Here is a 22511-nt window from a genome sequence, read left to right as displayed (position 1 = left end):
TGTATGTTTCAAGTATCCACCCTTAAAATAAAAAGTCTGCAACAAAATACAAAAATTATAAGTTTGTGTTACATTATCATCACAATTTCCTTACAACAAACTGTAGAGGTACATAGGCTATTTCTTATTCAAGACACCATAAGTCTATCTTCTCAGATAGTAAAGGTGTTGGTTTGAAGATCAAATGTGGGACTGAAAAATTAGAACTTAAAACAAAACAAATTGCAGAAAAGGATACAGTTTACCCTCAGAGTTAGTCCTTCATTTCAAATTCCTTTTAACCCTTTGTGCACTGTACTGAAATCTCTGCACGATCTTATAGTTCGTATATTTATCAAGTTCCACATTTTTATAAGGCTCTTGGTTCCTTTAGAACTAGCTTTCTCTGTTTTCAAGCCGATCCTTAACCCCGTTCCCTAACCAAGCCAAAAGGCAAATGGACTTTTAGAATGCAGTCTGCAACAGTGTACAACATTACAAAGCCAGTAAATGCAGAATGAAGAAAAAATACTGAATAAAGCAATAAACAGAGTGCCAACTCTCGACCCCTGCACCCAATTATGAACATTTACTCAAAGTACCTCTGGTTTTGCATCTTGCCAAGGTTGCAAGATGTTAATGAAGACAAACAAGCTACCAGGAAGTACAATGGCTCAACACCCAGCCTCCAGTGAATGCTTTCGTCTCCCTACAAGAAGGCTTGGTTCATCCTCAGGTTCTACCATGCCATTTTCCTCATTTGAAGGATTATCCTCTGCAATTTTCAACACCTGCAATGTGATGCTGCCATCTTCCCATCTTTCAGCTTTCCAAAACAACAAATCTCTCCCACACACTACTTTATATCTCCACTCTCATCTGCACTTTCCCTGGAGATGCAACAATTAAGATTCTTAATAACTTTTTAAAAAAATCATTAGCATCAATTTTTATAATCTCTGAACATCAGAGAATTAAAAGTCATTAAAGCCAATCAGAGACTTTGACTGATGGCAAAGCTTTCAGGCATAGGGTACAGAACCTTGAAATCCCAGAGGACCAGCTACTTCCCTTCAACCATTCAGTTCTTGAACTAACCTGCACAGCCCGAATCATTACAGTCTCGCAAAAGTATGATCATTTTGATCACTCTGCACTAAAACCAACTTTGTGTTTTGTTCTAATGGTGTTCCTTCTTGTAAAATTCCGTACAATTTACATTTCATTTGTGATTTTCTTACAAATGTGACTTATCTGATGCCATGTACCTGTGATGCAGCTGTAAGCTTTTCATTACACTTGTGCATACATGCACTTGTGTCTATGTCAATAAACCTGACTTTAACTAGTTTTCTGTCAAAGCCAACTGAACACCACCCAAAGCCCCCTCTTGCTGCCAAACTCTAGGCCACAGATATCAGCACGTTTGGCTCTCCACTTCGAGCCTAGATGTGAGCAGGAACTGTATGTGGAACTCCCGATGGTGGGTGAGATTAAGGGGATTCAATCCAGTAATTTTCATAACACAGAAGTTCGGCCAAAATATGCTAGTACCAAACAAAGACAAGATTTCCACCCCCCCCCCCCACACGAAACACACAGTAGATGACAGTTAACTGCATACCTTCACATGTCATGTAAATAACTTCTGAAAGGAACTTTTACAGTGCAAAATAGTTGGCTGCCTAGTCATGATATCAGTTAGATGTAATGGGAATCATTACATGCGGGTATGCAGGATTTTAAAAGTAGCAATACTCGGAAATCTTGTCAACATTCACACTTACTAGAGAGTGGGGCAGGGATAATACTGTGGTAACAGTGAGAACTTCAACATTGTGACACAATCTTTAAGTTCAAAAATTACATAGGGGCAAAATGCACTTCTAATTATAGTATTAATAAAAAAGGTGTCAAAGGACAAAGAGTGATGAGGAATAATAAGCAAACATTGCACTGATTCTCCAGTCCTCCTTTACTGAATATACAATATTCCTTTTTTGTAAAAACCAAATATTTATACATTGAAATTTATATATTTGTTTTTTTTTTAATTCAAAAACATAATGAATAGGCATTTAATGAAGCTTTAATGAAAATTCAGTGACCAAAATCACCTGGCCCTTTCTTGCAACCTATAACAAAGAAAAGAAAAATCCACTTTATTTTATAAATCACACTTTAATTATTTTTCCAGGAGCTCAGCAAAGTGTTCTTTTATTATCAATGTGCAAGTTTCCTTTTTTTTGTCCTTTGTAAAATGCCAGCAGTAGAACCGGGCGCAGCCTGCCCTCGCACAATGTCAGTGAACAAAGCAGTCTCCCACTCTTTGAAAAGGACTAGCACCTCCACGACACCCCCATGTAATTACACACTTCAATGACTGGACTCTGAAGAAAATTGAAGGCCTGCAAAGAGAACAGCTGCCGTTTCGCTCTCCATCACCGCGGCATGATTACATGAGAAATGAACAGCCCAGCTCAAAGCTACTTCAGAAATCTCAAAGGAAATACTGCTTTGTGTTAGAATAATGAGATTCTTATGGGCAAGCATTACTTAAAATCACATGAAATACTATATGGACCTATCGCTTGAGATTAGCAAACTGGAAGCTGGAATTTGTGGTCATAACAAAGCTCAACTTACAATAAGCATTGTAACTAGAAGGTTTTTCTTGGTGACTTGGGCGTGAGAGAAGATGTAGTTCAGGACGGTAGTCATGTCTCCTTTATGGTCCTCTCGAAGAATAAATACACATTTCTCATAATGCCCTGCAGTTTGAAAAAGATATTAAAGATAAATATCATTCTTTTGGAGCAGCATGAAGGCCATCTTTTCAGCCACTATTCTTCTTCCTCAGAGAAATCTTTTGAACTTTCATCTTACAGTGAAACCTGTCAAGAAGAATTCTGATGTTGAGAATTTCTTATCAATGTGAACTCAATTCATCAGACCCAAAGAAGCTCCAGTATATTTAAAAGCACTTTGGTACAACTCTCTTGCCAATAAAAACATGGTTTAAGCTTATTTCCTGCAGGTTATATTTTACTGCCATGATATTCTGTTTGTGTACATTTCACAAATTCTGATTCAGACCATTCAAATGAGACTAACTCTACATTCAATATACAGTATAATAAAAACATTCCAATATTTTATCCATCTACACAAATCCAAATACAATTAATTGCATTTTGAAGTCTGTCAACATGATATTAATTGGCCTTTCACGGTACTCCTTAGATCTACATACAAAATCCACACCTACTTCTCTGGTCTTGAAACCAAATAACAACACCTTTCCCAGAATTGGACTTTCACGTGCATACTTCCACATCTTCCCCTTGCAGCTTAATGCCCTTAAAACCCAAGCTTAACGAATTGCAAATCTGACTGGCTTCACTTCCTCATTTAGCTGAAGTGGTAGTTTGCATTACAGGCCTTAATCGCTATAGCATCAATCTCTAAGCCCACAGCTTCAAGCTTTGACGTTATCAGACCAGTGCTTTACTTCAACTTCAAAACTGGATCCCACCATTGTATGGCTAGGTGATATGCTCTCACAGTCACCTCTACTAAAAATCATGCAGTCACCCCTGCATGCTCATGCAATTATCTCTACTGTGGATATATGCTCTGGCAGTCACCTCTACTATTAACCAGTATGGTAAATAACAAGGCGAAGGCAACTTGTCTGCTGCATCAGTACAGATAACAGCAAGCTTCTTTTAGATTTTCCCATTGTTTCTGCTGGGTCTAAAAAGTGGATGATATTTGATTCATAATCACGTACAAGTTATAGGACCTAATGAACTGCATGTTGTTCTTATCTCAATGTGGGCCTGCGTTTGAATGCCATGTTCATTTAAAGTCACCATGTTTAATTATTACGTCTGTTGGATGTCAGAATTTAAATACTTATCACCACCCTCTGGTACTCCTCCTCTTCCCCTTTCTCCCATGGCCCACTCTCCTCTTCAACCAGATTCTTTCTTCTTCAGCCTTTTGTCTTTTCCACTTATCACCTCCCAGCTTCTCACTTCATCCCCCGCCACCCCCACCCCCATCTACTTACCTTCCCTATCACCTTTCAGCTTGTACTACTTCTCTCCTTCTTGTCCTGGTATCTTAACCAATACCCCTCCCCCCCCGGCCCCGTTTCTTTCCCTCTTAATGAAGAGTCGCGGCCCAAAACATAAATTTTTATTCTTTTCCATAGGTGCTGTCGGACCTGCTGAGTTCCTCCAGAATCTCGTGTTTAGAATTTAATTGCTGCTCTGCAAGTATTTTCCGACTTAAACCAATGCTCTTATACTTTCTACTTCAGTCCCCAAAGGATACTGGACTTTATTAAAGTACTTGTGCTACTTTGAAATAGATTAGATTATTCACAGGCAGACACACAAACAGCCATATTATATTTGGCAATTTTCTTTGTAAGGACAGTTTTCTGTTTACATGCACAGCTAGGAAACACGTCCACATACTTTACTAATACCAATATTTAGAGTAATAGATGGTCAATAGCTCTCCAGCCAAGGGTATCAAATTCAAGTCTGAAAATAAATATCTTAGTTATAGTTCATTGAAGGTTTTAGCTGATAAGGCATCCAAAGGAGAACTGGTAAACCAACAGATTGGGGCGGCATGGTAGTGTAGTGGAGAGCAAATGTTTTACAGTACTAACGACTAGGGTTCAATTCCCACCACTGCCTGTAAGGAGTTTGTAAGTTCTCCCCATGACTGCATGGGTTTCCTCTGGGTGCTCTGGTATCCTCCAATTTACAATTGGTCATTGTAAATTGTCTCATGATTAAGCTAGGATTTAATCAGGGACTGGCGGATGACAATGGCTCAAAGGGCTAGAAAGGCCAATAAATAAAATTAAACTGCGGAAACCTTAAGAGTTTTTTTAAAAAAAGACCGTAAGACATAGGAGCGGAATTAAACCATTCAGTCTACCAAATCTGCTCTGCCATTCAATCATGGCCAATTTGTTACCCTTCTCAACCCTGCACCTGGAACGTAGTCCTCCATACCCCTCTCATCCGTGTACCTATCTAAATCTTCTCTTAAACATTGAAATAAAAATCATATCCAGCATTTCCATTGGTAGCTCATTCCACACTCTCAATACTCTGAGTGAAGAAGCTCCCACTCATGTTCCCCTTAAACATTTCACCTTTTGCCCTTAGCCCATGACCTCTAGTTTTATCTCACCCAACCTCAGTTGAAGAATAAGACCATAACACATAGGAACAGAATGAGGCCATTCAGCCCATCAGATCTGCTCCACCTTTCCTTTGTGGCTGAATCATTATCTCCCTGAACCCCATTCTCCCACCCTCTCCCCACTACCCTAAACATCCTGACTAATCATGATCCTATCAAACTTCATTTTAAATATACCCAGTGACTTCGTCTCCACAGCTGTCTGTGGCAACAAGTCCCACTGATTCACCACCCTCTGTTTTTTTTTTAAATGCACACTTATTCCTTAGTAGGTCAAATGATTCCTAATTTCAAATCCAGAACTTCCCACTGGGGCAGACTGGCGCAATATGTAGAGTGATGACACAGAAAGGAATTTTATTCTTTAACACGCTGGATGCTTATATTATGTTTGATTTTATCCTGAGATCTGTCATAATGCAGCAATTATGCACTGGTCCATTGTTAATCCAGTGGCAAACAGAAGCGAGGGAGCGTCTCTAAACTGCCTGCTGATTTGAGGCTGAGATCATTTGATTTATTGGGTCTGTTCTGGCCTCCAGCAGATCAATTCCTTCAGCCCCACTCTCCTCACATTTTCTCCCCCCTACATAGATCTCAGAAACTGGCTAAATTGGGCATAAAGCTAAATCAAGGCCATTGACATCAAATCATGACAATCCACAACAGCTTAATTCCAAAATGTTCGATGCCAGAATAATCCTTACTTTCGGAAGTGACTGCATGGCCACTTGTTTTCCTCCAGTGTTTTCTCTATGTGGGTACTAGACTACCAATAACTTTGTTTTAAACAAAGTAACTGAAACCCTTCATGATCTGGAGAATTAGCTCCCTCCTCTGGATGGTTAAACAACTACCGTAGCAATTTCTATATTTTCACTAAAGCAAGTGTCCAAAAAGGGGGATAAAATCAGCTTCAGGAAGTAGAATACACTCAACACTTAACATGAATTAGTGACTATTTTAAGGGTAAATCTCTTAACAGCCCACAAATCCCAATTCCAGATTCAAAATGCCTTTTCCCAAAGTCAAACATTTTAATTCCTCTTATTAGCAATTGTTGTCATTCAAGCTTGAACAAATTAAAGCCAAAATCTAGGCACTTTCAAATGAAGTGCTGAAGTTATCAACATTTAGTATCTAGAACACAATGATTCTGTGCTCTGACTTCAAATGCTGGAGACAAGGCTAGGTGTTATGTGTACTGTAAATACATATCGAGTCAACTGAACCAAATATGAAACAAGAGTCTCAAACAAATACACATAACAAGGTCAAGGGAGGAGTTGAGAAATAATGAATGGATGCAGTTTTGGTTACTTGACTATTCTGATAATATGCTTAGAGTCTCACATTGGTAGATATGACACAATCTCAAACACAATTATGAAGTTAAAAAGACTAGAAGTGCTCATAACCAATACTTGGTCTGTAAATAGTCTCAGGGCAAAGTTAACTCACTCATGGCAATGACAGAACCCAACTGGTCTCAGAAGTAGATATCTATTCCATGATTTCCCATCCCCTCCCACAGTTGACTGGACAACATTTAGTCAGACTAGGCTATGCTGCTCTTCATGGCTGGGCAACATGTCAATGACTAAGCACAAAAAAACATCAGTTCTAGAATAAACCGAAGTGCTTTTGAAAGATCATGAAACAATGCCAGATTTACCCATTAGACCAAGACTGAAGAAAAAAAGAAATTAAACTACGAATGCAAATTTCTCAAAGTAAAGCGTCTCAGACATCCAATGGGAATGTCTTGTCAAATGGAAGGTCAAGCGCTTCTTGCACTTTTACAAAGCAAAGTTTGGCCTTGCATAACCCTTTGACTGTATGAACTCTGTCACAACCTCTAAAGTTTTTAAAGGCTAAAGTACAAATTCAATATTAAATCAGCATCTAAAGGATGCTGACCCAATGTACTTTGCCATATCCTTTTTGTGCAAGTACTATTCCTGAAGTATCAGATTTTTGCCATGTTAAAATCTGCTTGGTTACTTGCCTGCCATAGCAATCTTAACATCACTCAAATGATCTAAATGATGAAACATCAAATCTGTCTCATACAAATGGTAGATTGTAATTGAGATCTACACCATACACCCTCAAACACAGCCTGAATGACAATGAGCTGGCTGAAATCCTGATTCGAGAGGCAATTTTTTTTTGCAAATCTTGCCAATCATGTAATAATTTGTACAAAGATGTCTGAAGACTCAATGAAAATAACTGAAAAATCTCAATGGCCAGCAGCAAAATACAAAGAGAACATTGAATGTAATTTTTTAAAAATGTAAATGAACTGTCAACATTTCAGGCAAGGCCCCTTTTCAGTACTGGAAGGGAATGGCAAAGAAGCTAGAATAAGAAGGTAGAAGGAAGGGGAGGAGTACAAGCTGGCAGGTGAAAGGTCAAAACCAAGAGAGGGGGGAGATAGATGGGTGAGGGAGGGTAAATGAAGAGGTTGGGAGGTGAAAGGTGGAGGAGGGTAAGGGGTTGAAGGAGAGAATAGTAAGACCATGAGGGAAAAAAAGGAAGGAGGGACACCAGAAAGAGGCGATGGCAGGCAAGAAGAGAAATGGCGATCGTTTATTCCTCTTCAAAGATGCTGCTTGACTTGATGAGATCCTCCAGCATGTTGTGTGTGTTTCTCAAAATTTCCAGCATCTGCAAAATGCAGCCTTTATTGAGTGTAAATTCGTTTTCCATTTCTGATAACAGCTCACCTAATATGTCTTGAAGTGCAGCACGGGTGGAACTTCATTTGTTTTACTACCACAATGGAAGCACAACCATGATCTCACAAACATTTCAACCGATTTCTGGTTTGCAGCTGATAGTGGGATGGTCACAGCACAGCCGGTGGTTTTAATGCAGAGTGAAGGGTTTAGAATTATTGATCAATTTACATACATTACTTAGGTAGGCAAGTCATGGAGCATACCACCAAAATAAACAGGACCATACAGACTAAACACGTGAGCCCCAGGTTATGACACCTCTATTACAAATAAAAAGTCAAAATATTTATAGCTGTTCCTGCCACTTAAGTTCTCTCTGCACCACTTCTGCATCTCTGTCATTTCTCTGAACCTTGTGCCCAGAACAGAACTGTGTTCAGGATACATTATACACAACTTCAGAATGTTAACCTTGGGCTCATAATGCCTAATTTAGCAATACGGCTCCACACACTCAGAATTATTTCTCCCTCTCTTTGATCAACAGTTACTTTGCAAAATTTGCCAAATCCAGAATCATTCTAAGAGAGCTGCTGGCTTCTCCTCTTAAATTCAACTGCGTTCACAGCCAATGCCTGTCAGGCTTTCTTCTGATATGCAACATTCACACTTGTATCCATACTGATTCACAGTCCTGCTGAACTGCGACTTTTTTTCTAAGACCTACTGCAGCTCCTGAGCTGTTTCAGTAGATCCCACAACCTGTCCCTCCAATTTAGTTATCAAATCCTATTAAACCATATGATGTTCGTGAATTAATTATGTAGATTAAAACTAAGTGCATCACTACCAATCCCTACAATTTCTTTTTGTGTATTCAGTACTTTTAAGTTTGATTTATTACTCCACGAGCTTCCAGGAAGGAGCAAAAGTCTACATGGAAAATCTGTGGGATTATTCTTATTTATGCACCTTTTCATGCTAAATCCAAGTCGGAACAAACAATTCTTTCCAAATGAACATTTAGATCCTTTCTCCACTATGCTGCCAACTGGAGTTACACTGAACTCATAGATCTCATTCAGGAAAGTGGACAAGTAAGAGACAGGAAAAAGACACAGCAGGAGAGAAGAGAGAAGCTGAATCACTGCCACACCATACGGACTTGAATTTAGAAAGAGACTGGAATCAGATGGGATCAGTCATATCTCCATCACTCTAGTGCCAATCAGTTGCAATGGCCTGTATGCAAATGATTTTAACTTTAGAATTTATTTGAAGTCTACTTGTTAATGAAAAAAAGCAAAGTGAGACTGCACATCAGATAAACTCCGTGATCAAGGCTGAAACACACTGTACATTAATATTTTGTTTCCTGAGGAACAAGGATCTCAATTCCATATGCTGAATCCTGATTTTCCCAGTACCACCTTTATTTCACCATTTCAGGGCTACCACACTGCACCATGGACTACAATACTCCTAGCCATAAAAACTGAACAAATCTAAAACAGACAAACTGATTGTCAGGTGGGCAGGTGGGTGGGGGGGGGGGGGGGTAATAGACAACATTGAGCCCTGCCTTCTATATTTTTTTATTACGTTGACACAGATGTATAGGAACAAATGTTGATTATTTAACCTCTCAAGTCTTGTTCCACATTCAAAGTGATCATGGTAGATATGTCCACAGGTCCACGTAGGCAATCTTGATTCACATTCTTCAATATCCTTAACACATCACCACAAGCCTTGATGTGAAAAATTCTTCCAGTTTTATCCCTCAAAGGCTTCTTTATAGTTTTAAGATGATGCCCTTTTCTCTGCAGTGTAGAGTTTCCCACATTGAATGACTTGCATTAGAATAATGAGACTCCTATGGTAGGCATTACTTAAAAATAACATGAAATACTATACCTTGCTTTCCCCTTCAAATTCAATAGAAGAAAATCAAAACTTAAGCAACCTTTCTTCATTAATTAAGCTTGTTATCACCCCTCTTCAAAGTGAGTACATCCTACACGAGATGCTCGAAAGAGAACAGTATTCCAAATGACACCTTCATTAGGCAACATGGCCAATGGACCACATTTACTTTTAAATTATGGTCAACTACAAGCCTGGATTATGGAAAACATGTCAAGATTTAGAGACAAGCGGGCAGATACCAAAAAGTCACAGAACTCTAATCCCATCAAGTTAATCACAAACAATCAAAATATTAATAGAAGTTTCCTCATTATTATTCGGTCCTGTTAAATATTTTCCATCCTCGGCTGAAGACAACAGTGGTCAAATTTCAGTTCAGATCCAAAGGCTGTATGGGAGTCTTAAAGATTGTCTATTTCTCTGCATCAATAGAAATAATAATTCGGCTCAATCCTATCCTTATCTGATGGTAATATGTGTGTACATCCAGTAGGGGTCACTCCCTGGCAATCAGGAACAGGGATTCTATCTTTACTGCTAAAGCTGCTAGACAGCACAGTAATACTGACCTGGGCCTAGTGAGTTAATTAAGAGGAGAGGAATCCAACCTGGGTAATTTGTTCATTTTATTTTAAATGCACTTTTACTGGAACATACACGAGGCTGCATATTGTGTGTTAAGTGTACAATTAATATTCCTGTTACTGCCGAGACACAACATCCCTTTACGATCAGTCAGTTTCCAAGCATTACCAAATAATACACTATTGCCATCTTGTGGCAAATCAATTGTAGTCCAAATATTCACCAAGCGACACAACTATGTTCAAGGCAACAATATAATTCAGAACATTTCAATTTTTTTTCTATGTACGAATCATAACATTTAATTTACCAAGTAGAATGTAAACACCATTATTACAGTATCTTAGAGATTTTTTCAATATAATTTTAAAATGGTACAAGCTTACCCTTAATAATTGCCATATCTATAAACTGCCTCTCAATAGCTGGAATTAAACCCTTCATATAAATATAATTTTCACCACTGCTATTAAACACTACAAAGGAAGTCATTTGAAACCCCAGTACTCTGACCACAATGACTCAATCCTGAAGCACTGACTAGTTTATACCTGGAATGGACTAAGTGTGGGATCCAGGACTGAAATCTAGCACAGGGGGTGGATCTCAAGATCAACCTCTTTACTGACCAGTGTCTGATTAAACCTTGAAATTTAATTTATTTTTATTATTTGGTGATATAGCACTGTGACAGGCTCTTCCAGCCCAATGAGCCTGCACCACCCAATTACAAAACACCCACGTGACCAAGTATCCTTCTAACCCTTATGTCCGTGGAATGAGGGAGGAAACCGGAGCACCCACAGGAAATCTACGTGGTTGTGGGGAGAACGCACAAATTCCTTTACAGAAAGCAATGGAAATTGAACCCACATCGCCAGTGCTGAAATAGCATTACGCTAGCCACCACACTAGTTCTCAGGCGCTGGTTGCAGCCCAAAGCTGCAGAGAATGCAAAAACAGAAGGGATACATTATATAGTGGGACTGTGGAAATGGAAATCCACTGCTGGAATCTGAGATCTTACAGAGAATATTACTTAAACGGGCAAGAAATAGCTTCAATTCACAACTGTCCCTATGATACCTCAATAAAGAAGGCATGTCACGAGAAACAACTTGATCCTGGCACTGGGGTACACAGTAGCACAGCGGTTAGTGCAATGCTTTACAGCACTGGCTGTAAGATCAGGATTTGATTCCCACTGCTGTCTGTAAGGGGTTTGCACATTCTTCCCATGACCGTGTTTTATTCGCTGGGTGCCGGGGCTTTCTCCCACATTCCAAAGACGTACAGTTAGGGGGAGTGAACCGTGGGCATGCTACGTTAGCACCGGAAGCACATCGACACCTGCTGGATGGTGGACAGAATGCTTGCTGATTTCATTTGATACAAAACAATGTATTTCTCTGTACAGTGTGTTTCAATGGACATATGACAAATAAAGCTAATGTCCTTTAACGCCTCAAATAAAAGGGTGCTTTATAAATTGTTAGCCTTATCTAGGATAAACTTGTAGGACAAAATGCATTGTCGAAATTCATGGAGTCTGGTGAGCTATAACTGCCAAGGGCCATAAAAGGAGTGATTGGGCTGATCAGTGGTAAAATAAAATTTACTTCTGGAGGCAGTTTCACTAAATAACTGTTTTACTAACAGTCTTCATCAATTGCACTGTTCAAAAGGAAGCTGGATAAATAGCTGAAAGAAAAGTATTTGTAAAGCTCTGAGCCGGAATGGGGAAATGGGACCTACTGGATTGCTTGTCTAGAATCAGATAGCTTTCCATACTGCTACTCAGCATTGTTTGTTTATTTATTTATGTTTTTTTTTAAAACTTCCACTGTTTGTCTTTATTTTTGCCCATTGGTTGGTTGTCACTGATCGTGTGTAGTTTTTCCTTGATTCTATTGTATTTCTTTGTTCTACTGTGAACACCCGGAAGAAAATGGATCTCAGGGTAGTAAATGGTTATATACACATACTTTGATAATAAATTTACCTTGAACTTTAACCTATCTTCCAATTCTGTGGAGTCAATGGAGACACCACAGAATAAAGAAAGCTCACAAAGAGCAGTCACAGATAAGATGTACAAATTTAGAAGATGTGCAACCCCAATGCTTGTGGCTCCCAGTTTGAGTTAATTAGATAAAGATGGACAAACCTTGCTGAAATTCTATCTCCACCTTCAAATACTGTCTAAGAAGATCCATGACGACAGCTTTCATATGACCTCGAATTCCACTCCGATACCTGAAAACAACATAGAGAAATTCAGACAATATATCAAATGCTTCACTGAACTTGAGCAAAACCACCATTCTTCAATTGATTACATAAAACAAAACCTCTTGCCACTTAAAAATCTGTGTAGTTAGTATTTTTGCATTGCTTCTACACAAGTATTGGTAATTATGGTTTTAGCAATATAATATCAACTAATTCTTTACTTGAATTTCCTGCAAGGTCATTCATTATTGTTACTGGAATAGCACATTAATAAAACAGTACAATGGCTTTGAAGAGCAGACATGAATGTGAAAGTGCTCAAACAGCATGAATATTGCACTTCAACTGAACAAAGTTTCAGAAACACAAGAGATTCTGCAGGTGCTAGAAATCCAGAGTCAAACACATTAAATGCTGAAGAAATGCATCAGGTCGACATTTCAGTCGAGACCCTTCGTCAGGATTTGATGAGTTGATTAGACCTGATGAAGTGTCTTGGCCCAAACTGTCAACTGCCCATTCCTCTCCATAGATACTGCATGACCTGCTGAGTTCCTCCTACATTTTTGTGTGTTACATTAGACAAAGGTTTCAGTGGCTCATTGGATGAGTCAGTTTGTTTCAATCACCTGCTAATGATCCACAACTTGAACACTGAAGATCTGAGGCACGTCATCTGCATTACCCACCTCAGGATGAAATGCTTGATGAACTGATGCCTTTGAAATCAAGGTCTTCTTTAGAGTTGCCTGTTTCCCAAAGGTTTTTCCAGATAGCAACATCAAGCAATAACAAAAATGGATATACGACAAGAGTAGTCATTCAGCCAAATGGCAAAATTACTTAAGTGAGAACACTTGTTGAATTGACATCCAGTAATTAATCTACATGCCACTAACAGTGAGATAAGTTGGAAAACGTTCAGCTAGCCTGAAGAAATTTCAAGAATATGGGCATACACCATCTTCTTCAGATTTCTCCTGTTAGCTCACAATTAATTCAATGACTATTGATAAACCAACAGGTGATTTCAAGCAATCCTTAAAAAAAACACTTTAATGACAATTTTTATTCAGCAGCGTTCATACAATAATCAACGCATTAACATTTAGGACTGACTCTTTTAAAAAAAAAAGTATGAATACATAAATCTTAAATACAGAACTTAGTATTAGAACCAAAGGTTAAACATTGTCATTCATTTAATATTCTAATACTTTCACATAGAGATGTAAATTGTTATATTATTAGACACATTTGAAAGTCAACACCACATACCAGCAAAGCCGTGGCTAGGAGATATATGCAATCCATATATATGAGTGAAGCCAAATTTTTAACCTCATCAGAATTTGAATAGATAAATAATATCATAAAATAATATTAACAAGATTCATTGAATTCTTGAACCTCGAGAGTAGGTCTCAGTTAACATTTCCTTTGGTTTCATGACCAAGAAAGACAAGTCAGAATTATACAAGTTGCTTTTAGTAAGAATGAACTTTAAAACTTATCTCTAATTGATCCCGCTTTGCTGCAGGAGAGCAATAGAAATTATTCGTATCTACCCCTTCCCCCAGGTCCAAGCAACAGGTTGATGTGGGAGGTGGCTGAAACCACCCTGGATTCTCAAATACTTCCCACAGATTTAATATGGAGCAAAGCTTTCAGAATTAGAGGAAAATGGAGACGAATATATTGGCCTAGATGCTGCAGGCACCAATGAAGCAACATTTCAAGAGATCAAGTGGAAGTTGGGCAGCTCATTTTCAAACATCATTTGAAATCAACATCCCTGGCATCCAACAATCGTGATACCATGAGATTGGCTGAGTATCCAATCACAAAGTAAATCTTCTAGAGACAATGGAACAAAAAGGCAAAAAAAAGGACACTTTTCACCTGATACGAACTAGAATGCAAGATAGCAAGAGCTGAGATACCATAAGACTTCAAACAAAAAATGCAAAACAAATTAATTTTGAAATATTTATAAGGGAATTACAACTAACATGGACAAAGTCAGTGATTTGTAAGACCAGAATGTTTGCTAGACTATAATAATGGCATGATGTACCATGTCAATCTTACTTAGATCTCGTGCAAAAGAATTCAGCTTATTTTATGACTACAATAGTTCAACAAAAATAGAATTTTTTAAAGCCAATTAACTTCACTCTTTCAATTTCCTGTGCATGGGGAATGAAAGCAACCTGCAGGGTTAACATTTTTTGAATACGTGTGCAAGAAAATCCTTAAGTTGCTGTTGGTTTCAGTGCTGGGGAAATGCTGCTTTGCATCAGTGTTACTGCATGATCTGGGCTATAATTTCTTTTAAAAGGACACCACCTTTTATTGTCTTTTTCTCAATTATCCTGGAAGCTGGAGGTAAAGTGAACACAAATTTCTGTCTGTCAAATGGAATGAAAAAAAAATACTCTGATGAATAAATCACATCCGCTGCACTGACCTTCGACATAAGAATTGGGTTTCCTGACATACATTCAGTGGCCACTCTATTAGGTACACCCGCTCATTAATGCAATTATCTAATCAGCCAATCATGTGGCAACAATTTAATGCACAAAAGCATGCAGACACGGTCAAAAAGTTCAATTGTTATTAAAACCAAATATCAGAATGGGGGACAAATGTGATCTAAGTGATTTTGGCCATGGAGTGGCTGTTGGTGCCAGATGGGGTGGTCTGAGTACGACCATAAGACAAAGGAGCAGAATTAGGCCATTCATCACATTTCATCAGGGCTGACCCTGGATCTTATTCAACCCCATACACTTGTCCGCTCGCCATATCCCTTGGTGCCCCAAACAATCAGGAATTGATCAACTTTTGCTTTAAATATACCCACAGACTTGGCCTCCACTGCAGCCTATAGCAGAGCATTCCACAGATTCACCACTCTTTGGCTAAAAATAAAATTCTTCCTTACTTCTGTTCTAAAAGGTTGCCCCTCAATTTTGAGGCTGTACCCCTAGTACTGGATACTTTCACCAGAGGAAACATCTTCTCCACATCCACCTATCTAGCCCTTTCAACATTCGGTAGGTTTCCCCCGCACATTCATCTAAATTCCAGTGAGTACAGGCCCAAAGCTGCCAAACCTTCCTCATATGTTAACCCTTTCATTTCCAGAATCATCCCGTGAACCTCCTCTAGACTCTCTCCAATGACAATACATCCTTTCTGAGATAAGGGGCCCAAAACCGTTGTCAATACAGGTGGCCCCCATTTTTCAAACATTTGCTCTACGACAGCTCGCTGTTACAAAAGACCTACATTAGTTCCTGTTTTCGCTAACCAAAGAGGATTTTTGCTTTTACAAAAAAAAGACGCCCGCTTTATACGTGTGTTTACCCCAAAAAAGACTACCATGACCGTGAAGCCTTGTGTGGGCAGTTGTGTGCATATGCGTGTACGTGCATATGTATGTGCATAGGCGTGTATGCGCACATGCGTGTATGTGCCGATTTTTTTCCTCCAAATTGATTTTGGCTCGCTGTCTTCCCCATTCTGATAAGTGAAACTACACCGTACATACGATATTTCTACTTTATATAGGCTGTATATTTATCATATTCCTGCTTTTACTATACGTTCGTGTTATTTTAGGTTTTATGTGTAATTTGGTATGATTTGGTAGGTTATTTTTTGGGTCTGGGAACACTCAAAAATTTTCCCCATATAAATTAATGGTAATTGCTTCTTCGCTTTACGACATTTCGGCTTACAAATGGTTTCATAGGAACGCTCTACCTTCGGATAGCAGGGGAAACCTGTACTCCAAGTGCAGCCTGACTAGTGCCTTATAAAGCTTCAGCATTATCTCCTTGTTTTTATATTCTATTCCCCTTGAAACAAATGCCAACATTGCATTTGCCTTCTTTACCACAGACTCAACCTGTAAATTAACCTTCTGGGAGTGTTGCATGACGACACCCAAGTCCCTTTGCACCTCTGATGCTTGAAAAATGGTAAAGAAGCATTACAATCCGCAAGGATCAATCCCTGAATAAATTTCTTGAAGGGGCAAGAGAAGGGCAAATGGGAACAGGCCATAGTAATACAAACAGCATTACTGTGCAATCATTAAGAATAATAATCACCAAACAAACCTAGAACCCGTGCCACCCCCCCCCCCCCCCCCCCCCGATTTCAGGGTAGATGGTAGGTAGTGCAAGACCACACACACCCCAGAACATGATTTACATTGGGACGATTTGGCTGATACGAGTTTGGGACTTGTAATAAAGATCACAACCTCTGCTCTACTACGAGGCAGTGATAGGTGTCTCAGAACAAGCACCCCTGGAAGACCACAAAAAATATGCTACAAGGTCCATGGAGGAAGAATCTTTTACCACAACAGAGCAGATGTTGCTAAATGAATTTAGTAGTTCTTAAATTCTGGTTTAAAATGTCACTGGTGAAATAGAGTGACAACTTTCTGGCAGCAAACAAAAGTATTAACTACTCCACTAAAAGCAACATACACAAAATGCTAGAGGAACTCACCAGGCCAGGCAGCATCTATGGAAAAGGATACAGTCGATGTTTCAGGCCGAGACCCTTTGGCAGGACTTCTGAAGTCGTGCCAAAGGGTCTCGGCCTGAAACATCGACTGTACTCTTTTCCACAGATGCTGCCTGGATTTCCAGCATCTGCAGATTTTCTCCTGCTTGTGATTCGATAACTATTCTATTAATCACGTTTTTTCTGGAAAATGATCGCTGCAATCAATAGCCTGTAACTTCCCTTTCGGTGCTGAGCTTTTGAAGTGCCGATCAGACCTAGCATTGTTGCAGAGGAAACTGAAGTCTCCGAGGTGCAGGACAATTGCAGTGCGGGCCGAATCGAGGTGTAGGGGCCCAGGCCAGAAAACGGGGAACAAGCCAGCGTTCGACCATTGTTGGGAGCTGACTTGGAGCTGATTCAAAGCGGCAGAACCGAGTCAAGGAAGGGTAAAGGTGGCGGAGCCCAGGCCCAAGAATGAGCAAGTGTTTGACTGATTTAAGTGCCGGGGCAGACTGGAAAGGTTTAGTACGAGCCAAATCAGGGCTGTGGGACCCGGACTCCGAAAGTGTATGGAAGTGGCCCAAGAGCAAAAGAATGACCTGATGTTTAACTGATTTAAGCACCAGGTTAGGGTGTCAGGCCCAGAGGCAAAAGACGGGCCAGTGTTCAACTCGCTGCTCGGCAAGGTTGGCTCATCTCTGTGTTGAACTGAGGCTGTCAGCCGCAACTAATGAGCTGTAGTAATGAAATGGCTTTGTGGCTGCAGACCCACTTTCGTGAACTTTAGTTCTCAATGTTATTTGCTTACTTTTTATTGTTTGCACGAATGGTTCTGTTTTTTGCAAATTGAGTATTCAACAGTCTTCTTTTTTTAATGGGGTCTATTGGCTTTTTTTTTAAATAGCTGCCTGTAAGGAGACTAATTTCAAGGTTGTATATAGAATACATACTTTGATAATAAATGTACTTTGAACTTTGAATTAACTGCTATCAAACATTAATGATGACAATGTGTTCTTTTTGGCAAAATTTGAATTAAGCGAAGTTTACCATCTGACTCTTGATTATATACACATCTTCTTAAAGGCTAAAATACTCAGGCAAGTCTGGTCCACATTGCCCAACCACATCCAAAATAAAAACTGGCTTAAAGGGAGATGCTGATCCCCAGAGGACAAACAGGGGGACTTTACTAAGGCAGTTAACAATGCTATAGATAAAACAGGTGAATTGCACCAAGATCTCTTTAATGAAGCAAAAGGCAAAAGAGGAAGTTAAAGATTATGCTGAGCAACAATATCAGGCACATGAGCAACATATTGGCCTAAACAGAATGATGACATCTTCCTACAACTTCTGAAAGATGGCTTGGGCCCACATCTGACCCTGGATAAGAACACAGGGTTGCCCATTGGCCACACACCTAAATGGCAATGAGAGCAGGAATGGAGAGGGGAAGAATGGAAGAAAGTGCAGCCACTGGTGAGAGACAGGACAGACGAGGTGATGTTGAATTCTTCAAGTGGGGAAGAAGAGGGTACATGGCCCTCTTGGTTTCGAGGACTTTACAGGATATAAAAAATGCAGGACAGAAAGTACAATCTGTACACTCTGAAGTAGTGTATTTGGGACAAAAGATTAGACAGGGTGATAAAGTTAACACCCAAGGAAGTTAAATTCTCTCACCCGTACATGGTGAAGGGAATCCAACAGACATTAAGGCTCCTAAATTAATGTTGCAGTTTTGTGGGAAAATTACACTGAGTTGCAAGCTCTGACAAGAGGAGTGAAACCGGGAAAAGATGCCGGAGTTAGATCAGGCCTTTTCGTGCCTACAGCAAAGCTTAGCTGCAGCACCAGTTTTGGGCTTGCTGGACATGAACCATTTCTTTTTTGTGTGACACCCATGGGGAATTTCATACAGCTCTTGTCTGGTGCTTGCCAGCCTGCAGCCTGTAGCTTATTATTCTGTAAAACAGGACCCCGTAGTGGCAGGAATGCATCAGTGTACACAAGCAATAGACAGTGTGACTTGGGTTGTTGGAGCAAAGGAACCGATTACTCTGACGGGTCAGATAGTCTTGCACAGTCCTCCCAGCATGGTCACTCTCCTTGGGGCAGGGAAACTACAGGTAGGATCTGACAGCAAGCAAGCGAAATGGGAGGTAGTATTGTTATCTGCTGACAAACATGTACAGATAATAGGGGATAGTCTGGTTAACCCAGCCAGTTTGATAGGACTAAATGGATCCCCCATACCAGTGCATGGATCTAATGCAAGGACCTGAGGAATCAGCATAGGAGAAGCAAACTTAGAGGGAACTACTTGCTGACGATTTTTGCAGATGGGTCTAGGAAGTGCCATGACGGTACTCTGAACGGGATTGCTCTGCCGAGACAGTTGCCTGCATGGTAGCTGAGAAGGTAATACCCAAGTGGGGAGTATCAGCCAGCCTTGATTCGGAACAGGGGACACACTTTACTGGGAAGACAACCAAGGGGGCTTGCAACTTATTAGAAATAAAACAGAAGTTTCGCATTCCATACTGACCTCAGAGTTTTGGCATGGTTGAGAAAATGAATCGCGCCCTAAAGGGAAGCCTAAAAAAAGGCCCAAATGGAAACCAGGGGGAAGTTGGTCTAGGGTTTTAACAGCAGAGCTGATGAAACTATGATCAAGCCCTGCTCGTGGGACAGCATTTACTCCTTTTGAACTAATGAGTATTAACTACCAGAGGATGTGATCACGGGAGGACCAGACAGCTGCAATGGTAAGAACCGGATTACCCAGTTTGCCCAGGGGTTGGCCATTTGAGCACAAGATAAAGGGGAAGTCACTGATAGACAGGGTGCGCGGGTCTGGGAGCACGTGAAGGGAAACCTGCTGGAAGCAGAAGGTAAAGTTGTACCAGCAAAAACTGCGGTTTCAACCCAGATGTTTGGGACCATTTACGGTAATCTTGACTGGGAAACATATGCCCTGGTGGAAACCAAGAAAGGGCCAAAGTGGAAACACTGGTCCCACCTGAAAAGATACCTTGAAGGAATGATTTAACCATGGAAATATATTCCCACAGGAACAGTAAACATTAAACCTGACAAACTACGCTCAGAAGAATCTGGGTAATTGAATGTATCACTCTTTTCAGCTATCTCACGAGAGTAAGTAAAATGCAGACTGTAGACCAATGGAATAACAAAACATGGCCAGCTGTGAGGTGTACCAATGGTATATGGTTCAACATGAGGGGATATGACAGCATAGTGTTGTGAAATGGACATCTGAAAAATGCACAGCACTCAAGGGACATCCTGTTGGGAGTGGGCATGCATGAAAGGGGCATCCCATGTTTATATTTGCTGTGCTGAACCAACGAACCATTCACACTTAACTGCGGCAATGAAACTTGTACAGTAAACACGACGGGTCTACTCCACCATTGGGGGAAAAAAATAATCTATCACCGAGGGACCTCCTTGTTATCACAAGAGCACCACAGTGTAGTGACAGCCAGAGGGATATGAAAGGTACAGATCTAGTATTGGAAAATATGGAAGAAAGGGTTATTCCAGTACCAGGCTACAGACATGTGCAGATAGCCTTTAACCTGACTGCTTACGACCCACTGGTTTCTGCGAGGACAGTACGAATCACCTTTTCAACATTTACTCTTTAGACAAGTTACTCATAGCGAGTTAGGAAAGAAAGGCATTAAAGGATATAACTGACAAGAATGTACATCCAATGCCATGATAAAAATGCTGCCTGACTTCTGTCTGTCTTTGGGACATCCTGCCGTTAGAAGGTCAGAAAATCCCAAACTAGTTATCAGACAACCAGCTGGAAGAATGGGTGGGTGATGGTGCCCCTGTGTGCCACATTCGAGATCTCACTCGGAGTAATCATGTCCTTGGAGGTTGCGTAATTGAGGGACACCATTTTGCAGCAGTCCCCGACGTGGTAACAATCAGAAATTCTCTCTTATGAGTGTACATAATGTCTGAATATACCATGAGGGAATATGGACATCTCCAAACAACCTACCAGCCTATGCAATTGAGTTACACAGGCCTGGGGGGGGGGGGGGGGGGGGTGCAATGTTTCCAAAGGGCAGGAAGGGAAGGGGAGAGAAAAAAAAATCACTGGGCATGTACACAGGAGGTCGCACAAAGGAGCCCGAAAGAAACAAGAGAAAATCTGCAGATGCTGGAAACCTAAGCAACACACACAAAATGGAGGAACTCAGCAGGCCAGGCTGCATAGGTGCTGCCAAGCCTGACAGAATGTGGTTTTGCTACACATGACAACTGCCTCCTGTTCCTATTGCCAGTTAAGCGCAAAACATTTCTGAAGTATACTTCGGTGAACAACACCTACTATGTCACAACACCAGCAAGGGCATATTAGAAGGGGCAAATGCAATGCAATCTAATGCTATAATGTAGCAACCGAATTAACGATTGTGGAGTGGAATGCTGCAGAAGGGACAATGGAGCTGGAGTTTACCGTTTACGGTAATGACAGACACAAGTGTGTAGACACATAGCTACCACCCAATCTGCACTTTACTGATGACTAGACAACGATCATCCAAGAGGATAGGGAAGTCATTAAGAAATGAGATCCACTGTTGAAAGAGATAGTAGATCATGAGAGTACAGCCAAGGTGCTCTAGAGAACCCCTTGTTTGGGACAGTATTTTGGAACTGAGGTTTGAATGTCAAATCTACCCCCGGATTTGACTTCTTTCTCATAATCGTCGTTTCTTTCCGGTGATTGTTTTAATGGCCGTTATTATTTTAGCTATGTGTACCATGACGACAGGTAATTATTGGCTTTGGGGGATTGCCATTTTTGAGGCCAAACAAGGGTACTGTTAGGGATCTCATCTTTAGGCCCTATTCTACATTTCAGACAAGGGCCTATTAAAAAGAAAAGGTGGGGGGGGGGGGGGGAACTATTATAGGAGAAGAATAGTGAGAGCTAGTAACTAGTAAATTGAGATGTGAACTGTGTTAATATGGTAAACTCAGACAAGGCCTAGAAGGAGAGACATGGAATGCAGCAGTAAAGATGTCCAATGTTCGGGAGTTCTGTTAATTACAATATGTTATGTAGTACTGTTGTAATAGAAAATTGGATTTACCGGTAGGCATGTGGATAATTATTTTACTCTGTAATCAGGACCTAGTCCGTTACTTAATGAAGCCACCGTCCTGTTGTCAAAATGTAGTTTTACTGGTAATCTCATCAACTGAGAATGAAAAAGTTCTACCTAATTCATGCTCAGGTCTGTCTCCTGGTGTCCACCTGTTTTTAAACAAATCACCCAT

The 22511-nt window shown here is 40.3% G+C and overlaps 1 protein-coding gene across 3 annotated transcripts in view; it reads right to left on the bottom strand.

The window, feature by feature from the left end:
* The window catches only part of acaca (acetyl-CoA carboxylase alpha), a 276544-nt gene that overhangs the window by 188925 nt on the left and 65108 nt on the right, over nucleotides 1-22511 (bottom strand). For all 3 annotated transcript variants that reach the window (XM_073053437.1, XM_073053439.1, XM_073053438.1), the window contains exons 23-24: nucleotides 12580-12668; nucleotides 2626-2750 (exon numbers count right to left, since the gene is read on the bottom strand). In XM_073053437.1, coding sequence (XP_072909538.1) covers nucleotides 2626-2750; nucleotides 12580-12668 — 214 coding nt within the window. The remainder of the gene's footprint in view (nucleotides 1-2625; nucleotides 2751-12579; nucleotides 12669-22511) is intronic.

The sequence above is a fragment of the Hemitrygon akajei genome, chromosome 8, assembly GCF_048418815.1.
Source record: "Hemitrygon akajei chromosome 8, sHemAka1.3, whole genome shotgun sequence".
In the NCBI taxonomy this organism is placed as follows: Eukaryota; Metazoa; Chordata; class Chondrichthyes; order Myliobatiformes; family Dasyatidae; genus Hemitrygon; species Hemitrygon akajei.
The sequence above is the reverse complement of the archived record's forward strand: the minus strand, read 5'-3'. Positions and strand labels throughout refer to the sequence as shown.